Below are 12,187 nucleotides of genomic sequence, written 5' to 3'. Positions count from 1 at the left end.
AGATGCCCCATGCTAATGAAATTACATTCCCTTGTAATGCTAGAGCAGTTGGTTTTTGTGTAAAAAGAAAAGCACAATTAGAGCTAAAATGGGTTGTACATCAAGATTTAAGTGTCATCTGAACTATTAACGGATTCTTCATATCTGCAACTTGATCAAAATTTATTAGGTTATAGGATAACAAATAGAGTCAAATTATGACAAAATGGACACCATTGGAAAGTAAACATGTTTATTTTGTCACATTACTCTTTAGCCCATCCTTTTGCTGTCTTGAACATCACAAAATATATAATTTAGAAGTTGAGCCTTATGAGAAACACGGGTTCTAGTCAAGCCTTGCGATCAAATCTAATCTAGACATGCTCGAAGTAGTCCAACTAGTTAGTTCACAATAGTTGAATCAACCATCTTAAATCAAAGGTATAAGTTTGTCTCGAAAAATATGATAAATCTACTAGCATAAACGTATGCTTAAAACTCATCCAAGTATTTCACTCGAAGAATATTTAGGTATAGATCATTTCAATATTTTTATATCTTTGTAAAGAGAATATAATCAAACACTGCTCAATTGCCACATTAAACATGAATTACTTTCACAATTTATTCCCAAATTATCCAGAACATACCAGGATATTGTAGCATCAAAATTCATTAAGCACATCGACATGATGTCTAATAGACTCATTTACATGACTCATGGATAATTTACCTTTTACATAAAGACTGAAAAAGTAAGTTAAAAGAGGAACATGGAACCATATTTTATTTCCAATCATCTTATCTGGCTGCCAAAGAAAATCCCATAATAAGTAGGCCATCCTTGTCACCAACTCTGTGTCTTTCCTTGGTCTAGTTCATTGATCTGTCAGCAAATTGATCCAAAAAAAATAAAATTAAAGTATATCAATAGCAAGACTAAAGTATAAAATATAAGCTTTTCACATATTTAATAGCTAGCTAGACTCAACTAAGTTTGTTGGCATCCTCTCAAATTGGAAGAGACCCAGAGTTCAAAAAAAAAATCAAACATATTATATGGTGAGAATAGTGCATTATTTATCGTTTTCTTTTTGTATTTAAAATATACTTGGAAGTATATGTTTTCTTAAGCAAGCAAGTTTTCCGGTACAAACAATTAGACAAACTACCTTAACAATATTTATTTGGAGATTGTTCTTTTCAAAAGCTTAACATTTGTATCTAAAGAGTCTCATCCTTTATTATATTCTATCCGATTCATAGTATTTGTGTAATAGGTAGCCATTGCCATGCATCACAAAGACCATGAACTACAAAATCATTCTAATAGAAATATATTTGGGGGAAAAAAATCACCTTCTCATGTCATCCTTATTATCATCAGAAAAAAAATTTCTTCTTGGTGCTCAAAGGTTGGGCTTCTAGATGTTATTAATAGTCTTATAGAAAGGCTAAGGTTCCACATTATACTTGTCCCACCTTTTTGAGAGAAAAAAAGTAATCATCAAACATGTTATATAAGTTAAATATTATATAACAAACTCTACTTTTTACAATTCTAAATATAACTTTGATGGTTTATACATAAAGTGTCTAAAGTATCTCAGATAACTTCAACATTGAAAGTAATTGTTCTCCTCGACAAACAATTTTTTTAGGTAATGAAGAAATCACCTATGATAGTTATGAAGAGAAATAATTTCAACAATGACTCCTACAAAAGTTCAATATTTATATCTAAGAATATCATCATTCATCAGATTCTATGTGTTTAATAATATTATGTTATTAACATGCATCACACAGTCCATAAAGTGCAAAGCCGTTCTAGTTGAAATATATGTGAAAGGAAAATCACCTTTTATATATTCTTTGTTGACATTTGAAGAAACTTTTTTCTCTATGCTCAAAGGTTGGGCTTTTATATTGTTGTCACCAGCACCACCTTCAGGGAAGGATTGAGATTCTGCACTATTTGCACTATTTTCTTTAGCCTGGTCATTCACTAGCTCTTTCTGTATAGAGAGAGGACATGATAATGAATCAAAGAATGAAAAATAAAACAATAAGCTTTATAATCATAATGAAATATTACCAATAGTTTTGATATATCTTCATTATCTTCTTCAAAATTTTCCATGTCCATCTTTTCAGCAATGGCAAAGCTTTCAATATTAGTTCCAGATGTTGGTGCGTCCCAAGATGTACCGATAGGAGATAGAGGAGGAACAACAGAAGGGCCAACAATATCTCCAGATTGCGAATTGTCTTTAATACTAGAATATGAGGGCTCCTTTCCCTTTCTTGTAGACTATCAAAATAACAATTTAAGAATTACTCATGCCAATCAGCTTGTTAGAATTATGAATCCCTAAATTGATCATTCATTTCAACATAAATAAGTTTCAAATGAATAGTAAACATAATCCAAGGAGTTACATTAGTAATTCAATAATGTTTTTATAAAAAATATGGAAATGAAAGCAATAATAAGCGAATAATATGAGACCTTATGTTATAATTAGAGCTAATCAAGGACTGGACTTAAGCACTGAAACTATCAAATTTTATATAGTCCTAGCTCGAAGCCCGATTAAACATGAATGGAGTTTAAGCTCGAGGCTCGGCCTATTATCAGCTTTAGTTATGATTAGAATACTATTTTGATGGGCATATCTTTTGATAGAATGAGATAACCGAAGAAAATGTTAATAATATTAAACAGAACTACCTCTTCTTCTGCCATAGTCATAACTATTTCTTTTTCAACGCATGAACTACCAATCTGGTTGGTGCTTTTATTAAAATTATTATCCAAAAGACTTAGAATTAATGGATCCATATTATTGGAATTAGTGGAGCTGTGGAAGTTGGTTTGAACATACTGATGGTGGATTTATTCCCTTTTGTCTCACACTTGTAAAAGTTGGATCAAATCCCTGTAGAAAAAAAATAGCATATTATCTTTATCAATAAAAATAACATATGTAAGAATGTGGGAAGCAAATAAATAATCTACAATGAGCCACTTACAGAGGATGGCCAATCAATTAGCCTATCTTGACCTGCATAAAAATGAAAAATATTTTTTGATATAGAAGCCATAAGATATAGAATTATTCTAGTCATACACTTACAGAACCTAAAATTTTTATAGTTTTTAAAATTTGTGAACTGTATTTTCAAGGGATATTGAAACCAAATTAGTGATAAAATTTCAATCCACCATGGTAAAATTTCAAGAGATACCGGACCTAAAATCTCTTGTTACTTTCGATTATAAAAGGATATGAAAACAAAAATTATTAAACTATTGATGGATCTAATGAACCATGGCCTTTCAAGAAAACCTATAAACTAAAAGAAAACATTTTTTGGGTTAAAGATATTTTGAACAAAAATATGATTTATAGAAATATTTTTCTTGTAATTATATTATTTATTTAGTTGATATTCAATTACTTCAAATTCATATATATATATATATATATATATATATATATATATATATATATATATATATATATATATATATATATATCACATAATAAAATGACCAACCTAAATCTAGGACAACATGCTTTATTTCTTATATCCACTATAATGCCTCCAATATCTTTCTCAAAGGAAATATCTTTATTCATAATCAGATACTATATTTTTATAAAATTTAAATAAAATATTGTAAAAATAAAAGGTTTCTTCTATCTAATAAAACTTAATTATTTTAATGTATTTTATATATGCTAGAATAAGATTTATTCTCTTAGTCCAAATCTTTTTTTTTTTGTGCATAGTCCAAATCTTTTGAAAAATCAAAACTTCTAGTTACTTGTGCATCATAGAAAGTCGCTGGTTCTTCTTAATAAATAGATATAATAATGCTAGAAAATTTATAATATTAAGTGCATAAAAAATCTAAGATAAATCAAAGTTTCATATAGGCTAACTCAAAAATATTGCATAAATGAGAAGGAAATAAATAAAAAATATATAATCTAATAGATTAAAATAAGAATAAAAAACTCTAAGTATCAAGTATTTCTCCTATATAAATAAATTGTAGAAATTGTAAAAATACTAAACCATGATTGCTTTAACCTCCATCAAGGAGTTATACTTTTCATTTGATTAATTTTTTGTAATAACAATAAAGATATGCATTTGTAGACTTGAGTTCTTGATAAAGTCAATGAAAAAGCAAAATTAGTAAAAATGATAAGTTCCCATGATTATATAGATTAAATAAAAAATTTATGTATAAACTAACTAATTATCAAATAATCTAGCTGCATGCAAATTGATATTTGGCATACCATATAATTCCATTGGGAAAGATGTAACCAATCGAGCATGCTTCGAACCCTGCAAAATAGAATTTTAATCCATAATTGGTGCTTGTAATAACTAAGTTAGTTGATTGATAATATAATACATGCCAAAATCACATGATTATTCTTTAAATCTCACATTCATTTGGTAAGATGGATCAAACAAAATCTTATAATTATAATATTAGTTTATAGTATAGAAGAAGATTTCAAATAATATAAATTAATGTTTTTATTTTAAAAAAAGTAATTATTGAATTATAAACTTCATTCATAAGTTTTAGCAAGTCTTATTAAATTATAGAAGCAAATAGAGGCACACATATATGGCCACCTTGATAATTAATATTTGTTAATTAATTATAAATAATAGAACTTCATGAAAATGTATGAAAATCTAAAAAGTATATCTATTATTAGTACATATGAAAAAATACTTTAAACAAAGATTCAATTATTTTATCTATTATTAGTACATATATAAATGCTTACCATTATAAATAATATATAAATTATGAAACTGAATATTTTAAAAAATGCTTACCATTTGTAGAGAGCCATCGATATTTAAATGTTGCACTTGCCTATAACACAAAAATAATTAGCACATTATAACTTCAAACTAACCAAACAAAAATCTAACTGCATAACTTTCATATTTGAAATTTTATCAATTATGAAAGGTGTACCCAAGAGGATATGTAGGTGTACTCCTAGATCGTAAGTCATGTTGCATATCTCTAAAAAAGTTAGGTTGCTGGGCCCCTGTTTCATCTATACAAGCAAATTGACGTATCGGGGTGCATTGCCTCTCATTCTCTTGATTTGATATCAAAGGAAAATAAGGTAAAATAGAATTATTTGATTGTAATAATGATGCCCCTTGTGGTGTCATATTGGGGCGCATTATGAGTGCTTGAAGCCACGAATCTTGCTTATTTGATCTTTTAAAGGACTCCAATAGAAACTCCTGAGAAGTAAAATGAGGAAATATGAAATCAATTAAAAAATATTTCCAAAATTTTAACAAATGGAGAAATGGCATACTTTTAGAGACTCTAGTTTGGCATAACAAGGGATGCTTCATTTTTTTTTTTTTTTACCTTCTGGATAGCCCCTTGACTTTCACCACTTGACTGCTTTTGAAAGTATAAATCACTAAAGATTGACCACCAATCAAGAAAGAAATTGCTATGATACTCATCAAGAATTTCTGAAATAATTAAAAAAATATTCAATTTATATGTATGGATGCACGATCGCAATTTCACTATACAAGAGTTTGAAAAATTGATCATAAAAAGAATCTTTACCCATGGGTTCATCAGGGATATTCACTTCATTTTTAAAAGCTTGAGCAGTAGCATGTAAGTTTCTTTTCAAAAAATAATCATAGATATAACGCCTAAGCCTGCAAACAAAAATGAAACAACAAAAGTTAATTTTCAAGATATAACTAGGTAAAAAGAAGTAAAGGATGATCAAAAATTAGAAGCAATATCACTATCTCACATCATTTCGGCATTCTGATGTTGAGAATCCATGATGATTTGAAGAAATTTAACGAGAAGAAGAAGCTAAATTATTGGATATTGTAGGCTTATTAAGGTTGGGAGTGGTGAAAGAGGCAGAGGGGGGAGAGGGAATTTATAATGCGCGATGGAGGAGATGATAGGGAGGCATTTATTTTAGAAGGCTTCAAGATGCATGAACTGCATGAGCTAGAATTGGAAATTTGGTAGCCATTAGATACGCGGATCTAATTTTTGGCGGAAGGTACGATACGCTTATTCAAAGCGTGATTCACTGGAAAACGACAAGAACAGATTGGATGCAAGAGGAGAAGAGAAGAGAAGAGAAGAGAAGAGAAAAGGAGTAAAGAGATGGATAGAGATGCGAGTGCAAGCCAATTTGTTAGCCAAGCAATACTAGATAGCCATGTAGAGGAGAAATTTTGTCCTAGTTGTTGGTTTCATAAGATTAGAGTATCTTAAGTTGAGGAGATGCCTAGCTAGATCTAGAATGATTGGAGGGATTTTGGTATAAATCAAATATATATGGATTGTTAAATAACTAATGTTTCCATAATAGTAAGATGTAAAACCAAAGTAGGATATTGCAAGAGGGAGAGATAGATAAACTAGTAAATCCAAATTATTTAACTTGTTTCCCAATATATAAATTTCAAGTGCATGATTTCCAATATCAAGCCACATATTGGAGTTTTTTGGCAAAACAGATTTGAGTTATTGTTACCAGCATGAGACTAAATTAAGTGATATTAAATGTTAATCTTTCATTTTGTCCTTCTATTAGTTGTTAGAGCAACACAATGTTTGTTTTGATGTTTATCTAGCAACAAGATATGTATGCTATTTTAACTTCATTGTAAGTTTTTTGGCTGGGAGATGTGAATATGTGATAAGACAGAAATGGAAAGAAGTATTTTGATCTCTTAATAGGCTGAACATGCTCGAGTTCCTTAGAATATACTCTTTGGTGACCTATTATTACAGAGGAACATGTGTTGTGCTTGCTTGTAATCTTTTGACTGCACTTTTACGTTGGGCAATCATTGGTTAGACTTTTCAGGTCTTGGGAAAAACAGAAGCTAAAGAAATGGTGGATCTTTGCTTAGCAAAGTGTAACCAGAAGCGGCTCAATGCATTTGGGGGCTTAAGGCAAAGTCAAAGGCCCCAATATAAATGCATTTAGGAGCCTCAATGCATAAATAAGGAAAGAGATAATAAATTTCTTTAGGTAAAAGATACGTTCCAACATAAATGCATTTGAGGGCCTCAATGCATTTATAACTATAAAGATACAATGTATTTGGACGCTTATCTTGGAACTCACTATAATAAATGCATTTGGGGGCCGAAGCCTTAGGCGACTGTGTCAGTTGCCAAAGGGTTGAGTCGGCCGTGAGTGTAACCTAATGGTGGCAGGTAGCAACAAATATTTCAAGCATGCAATGGAGGTATGTGGAGAAAAAACACCTGGGTCTTGCTTGGGTATCAGGGAATTGTACACCCCATAGGATTACATCTGAAGTTTTGATCTACGGGACGAGACTTGTTATCTCAGGGCTAAAAAATCTTTCAGATTGGTCATCCTAACATTTGTTTGGATGTAAATGGGAGAGTTTCAGAACTAGAAACACTTTTTCTCTTAATCAAAACTCAAACATAATTTTAAGTGGCAGTTGCGCTCCTGTGGAGGAGCATGTCACTAACAGCCATCGAGTAGCGCTCTTTTGTATGAGAGAGAGACGGAGAAAGAGATAGAGTGGTGGCGATGGGGCTCTTGTCAAAGGGTGTGGGTGTGATGACAGGCACTCCATCACCACCAAGGTGAGAGAAACAGAGAGAAAAAGAGAAAAGATCAACTAACCCTGTGTTATGAGGACCATTTCATAGGTCAGGCTAGCTTTGCCTAAAAATCAATTCTTAGTCCGGCCCAGCCTTCAAACTTATCGGGCTTTGGGCCTCCGAGTTCATGGCTATTTATTTATTTTTAAAATATCTAAAAATATATCTTTAAAAAAATACTGAATATAAATAATTAAATATTATCTATAATTCACAATATTTTTACTCTCATTAAGTTCACATATCAGCAACAATAATTATCCAGAAATATATCGAACATAAACAAATAATTCAAGAAAAACCTAGCCAAGCTCGGATCGGGCTTTATTGTCCAAGCCCAAGCACGACCTACTTATTAAAGGTGCCTATTTTAAAGCTCGGCCTGGCTTGCAAGGCCTAAAATTTTTGGTCCAAGCTGGCCCAAAAGGCTTTCGGCTCAACCAGGCTGGGCGGGCCAGTTTGACTCGTGAATAGATCTAGTGCAATTGGACTTTCCGACCGGGCATCCAAACAGCTGGTCAGGTCCAATGCCAGGCTTTTGGTATGGATCCCCAGACTTATTGTAGGGTTTGGGCCAATCTAGGCCAATCCGAACTTGCACAAAACACCACAAAAAGATTTGCCATTGGATCAACTAATAATCGTAATATAAATTAGTTAGTTACAACAATAGATTATACAACTAGTAGGAGCTACGAAATTGGTCATAAGGATTGATTTGGTGGTAATTCCTCCCATCACTCAAAGCCTGGGTAATGTTATGCTTGATATGCATGCACTCACAAGCATGCGTGTGGTTATAATACACATAAAATACAAGGACAAGATTTTGAACTATTGTCAAATTCAATGCTTGGAGCTTGAAAGAACAAAAATCAAAATTAGGGATTAGGTTCTATGAGATCATATATATATATATATATATATATATATATATATATATATATATATATATATATATATATATATATATATATATATATATATATATATATATATATATATATATATATATATATATATATATATATATACTCTTAAGACATCTTGCTTATGCATCAAAGTGCTCCAAATAAATATATAAAGATGCCCGATATTGATTTTTGACAAGAAGTCTTATTTCGAATTCTATAACGCACATTTTAGATTTTCAATTTGTAATTCTAATGATCAAATTTGATGATATTTTTTAAATTTATTGAATTTGGATATATAGATGTGTGTATCCTTTGCATTACTATTATACATCTATATATAGTAAACTAGAATTGGACGCATGCACATCGTGCATGTATGGGCACATGGGACACCATGTACGGATATTAATTATTGAAAAAAAAAGTAAACCATTATCAAATCTCTTCTCTATATATAGTAACTGAATAAAAGAGAGAGAAGGCTCTCACCCCTCCAAAATTCAGCAAAAAATTTAAAAAATTTATAGAAGAATTCTCAGTGCTATATCGACTTAAAGCCAAATCATCCTTAAATTTAGGTCACATCATCTAACTACTTATCAAAGAAATTGCAAACAGGCAATCCGAACTCTCAAACTCTAAACTAGAATGATTTGTCAAATAATTTGAATTTGGTATCGAAAATCAAAAATTATTTTATACAGAGATTGTATTTGAATTTGAACTTTTTGGTAGTAATCTAGAAGAAAAGAAAGAGAAAAAGAACAGCTATTTTATTATTGGGAACTTATCTCTCTCAAATCTCCTCCAATCTCTTCATTTCCCTGCACCTTTCAAGTGCGGCGGCCAGACTCCTCTTCTCGATAAGATTCACTGTGGTTACCAGACTCTCCTCCCTAGCCATCGTCACTGGTTCCCCTGATCTCTCTCCCTCTTTTCCTCTTCCCGACGAGGAGCCTCCTTGGGTTCCTCAGCCATTGGTGGCCGGGGAGCCTTTCTACCTTCCTTTCTTCCCCCTTCCCCTTCCTCTCCCTCTCTCTCCCATGGCTTTTGTTCCTCTAGATCAGTCAGTTGCAACAAGAAGAGGTGGCGGTGGCCCCGGTCTGGAGGTGGAGTTGTGGGCTTTAGAGGCAGCGGGTTCTTCTCGACCTGAGAGATTTCCTCCGGTCCCAATAATACGGTGAGGAAGAAGGCTGCGTGGTTTGAGGAGAGGATCGATCCGTGACCCGAAGAGCTTGCCTTCCAATTTTTCACGTTTGGGTCAGGTTGCGTCTGGTGCTGCTGCTGTAGTGCTGTTCCTCTAATTTTTTTTATAAAAATACTAACAAGGGCCAAAACAGCCACTGTTACATTCTTGAGGTGCAAAACCCAAATATATAAAAGAAAACGGGACAACCAAAAATCTAACTAGGCTTCTTCTTCTGCTTTATATAGCCTTCTTGCTAATGATGTAGCTAGCTTAGCTGTATTCATACGAAAGTAGTAAGAGTTGCTGACATATCAAAAAAAAAAAAAATACGAGACAACCAAATATTTAGGCTTATACCTGAGAGAGGGACATCAAAGACATTTAAGTTTATACCCGATAGAACATCGGAAACATAGACCATTTCCTATGGTGCCTTGAGACATGTAGCTAGCTTTTCAGCAATGGCTTTATGTGGTCCACTATTACATTCTTAAGGTGTAAAAGCCAAATATGTAAAAGAAAACGAGACAACCAAATATTTAGGTACATTCTGTCTCAAAATCTAACAAAATTTGCTATTCAGTTTGCAGCACTATTAGCTTTTTATTAGATATATCTGATTTGCACATCATTAAAACCCATCATTACTTTGAGGGCAGCGGCAATTGACAACGATGGTACTCAAGTTGGAAGTGGGATGGCTCACCCTGACTGGGGATATGGAGCAGGGTGAGGCAATCACTTTCAATGGCAACAATCGCCAAGCTAAAATCAGTGGGCTAAGACCAAGGCATCATGAAATGCACTGATCTTTACAAGGCGAGGGGATTCTGAGCTCATTAGCTTACCCTGGGCGCTATGGGTTGCCAACATGATCTCCAAGGACCCATACGTGCTAATTTTGAAAGAGTTCGAGGAAGAAGGCTCCCACCGAACCCATTCAGGATTCAAAGACCAACCATCCAAGAAACTTTGTCAAGCTACCACCGAAGTGGTAGCATGGTTGGAACGGAGCTAAGATTCCACCGAAGTGGTCCAAGTTTGAAATGCGCGGACATTGATTAAATGCGGAGACCGGATACCCTCCATCTAGTTTATCTAGTGGTCCCCCCTCCCTCCCTTTTGCCACAGAAAAAAAAAAAAAAGAAAGAAACTTATCAAGGCTCATGAGTCTTTCTACTTTTCAAGTATAAAAAATCTCCCTCAATCTGAAGCTCATTCGAACATCATAAATCATGAAGATGACCATAAAGACCTCATTCATCTCATGATTAAAAAAGGCAGGCTTATACCTGATAGGGACACCAAAAAGCCATTGCCCATTTCCCATGGCGCAGTTCATCCCCGATCTCATCCTGTTGAGACATTGTGCCGTAGCTTTTCAGCAATGCCTTTCTGTGGTCCATTTTATTCCAGCTTGCTGTGTACCGGCCGAAAGGTTGGCCGATTTTTCACTTGAATTCGCGGTTGTAGTTCATGATTTCCTCTCCCCGCTCTCAGCACACCTTAGCCTCTACTATCTCCCGCCAACCCTCCAAATTCCAAAACCTCATTGCCTCCATCCCCTCAACAAGTCTCGTGATACCCACCATCAGGGTTGAAATTGGATTAAATATAAATTAAATACTGATATATTTATATTTATATTTATTTTGTTAGACGAATATAATATAGTTACAGAATTTAGTTGGATGCAAAAGTTCATGTTCATATTTATTTTAAATAGATATAGATACAAATCATATACTGAAAATATAATTATAAATACGGATATAAATCAGATAATTAATATTTATGACCACAGAATCAAAAGATTACTAAATAAAAAATAAATTAAATTAATAGCATATTAATGTGATTATTATTTTTTAAAAATTTATAACTACTATATAAAATTAAATAGGGTGTCCAATATAATAGGATATTCGGCTATGATTTGGATAGTTGTTTATCCATATTGATATCTTTTTTTTAGATATATATAAATATTAATTAGATATTTAAATTTCTATCCATATTTAAATATATTTGGGCTATGAAAATGAGATACGTCCGATCCGTTTCACCCATGGCCGTCTGCCATCTACTCTTCTGCAATTGCATGAGAAGTCTCCACCAGATACCGATGTCTTCATCGCCCAAACCCTCATCCAGTTCTCCGCCTAAGCTCCAACCCCCTCAATGCCCTCCTCTTTTATACTCACATTCTCTTCTCCACGATCAGCTGGTCTGGACAGAGACACCCACCCACATTCCTTCTTCTAAAAAGCTTCTTCATTGATCTCATCCTTACGCTTGGCGAAATGGTCCAAGCCCAAGTATCCAAATTTGGCTGGGCGCCTCACGAGCTCCCATCCAGAACTTCTTCGTCCATGCGGATGCTTCTGATTGATT

At 33.1% G+C, this 12,187-nt stretch overlaps 1 protein-coding gene across 1 annotated transcript; it reads right to left on the bottom strand.

Annotated features, from left to right (window-relative positions):
* Positions 1-574: 574 nt before the first annotated feature.
* Positions 575-9,981, bottom strand: LOC103707193. The gene is made up of 11 exons (XM_008791594.4): positions 9,396-9,981; positions 5,630-5,727; positions 5,420-5,529; positions 5,006-5,286; positions 4,861-4,900; positions 4,302-4,350; positions 3,019-3,050; positions 2,871-2,924; positions 2,081-2,296; positions 1,844-2,000; positions 575-868 (listed from the first exon to the last, which is right to left on the bottom strand). Exons 2-11 carry the CDS (start codon positions 5,631-5,633, stop codon positions 861-863), a joined length of 951 nt encoding a protein of 316 aa, XP_008789816.2. The 5' UTR covers positions 5,634-5,727; positions 9,396-9,981; the 3' UTR covers positions 575-860.
* Between the last annotated feature and the right edge of the window lie 2,206 nt (positions 9,982-12,187).

This window comes from Phoenix dactylifera, chromosome 4, assembly GCF_009389715.1.
Source record: "Phoenix dactylifera cultivar Barhee BC4 chromosome 4, palm_55x_up_171113_PBpolish2nd_filt_p, whole genome shotgun sequence".
Classification (NCBI taxonomy): Eukaryota; Viridiplantae; Streptophyta; class Magnoliopsida; order Arecales; family Arecaceae; genus Phoenix; species Phoenix dactylifera.
The sequence above is the reverse complement of the archived record's forward strand: the minus strand, read 5'-3'. Positions and strand labels throughout refer to the sequence as shown.

Coding starts and splice junctions, on each gene's coding strand:
- LOC103707193 (XM_008791594.4), bottom strand. Junction 4,351..4,860: donor TCGATGGCTCTCTACAAATG/GTAAGCATTTTT, acceptor TCTATTTTGCAG/GGTTCGAAGCATGCTCGATT. Junction 3,051..4,301: donor TTTCCCAATGGAATTATATG/GTATGCCAAATA, acceptor ATTTTTATGCAG/GTCAAGATAGGCTAATTGAT.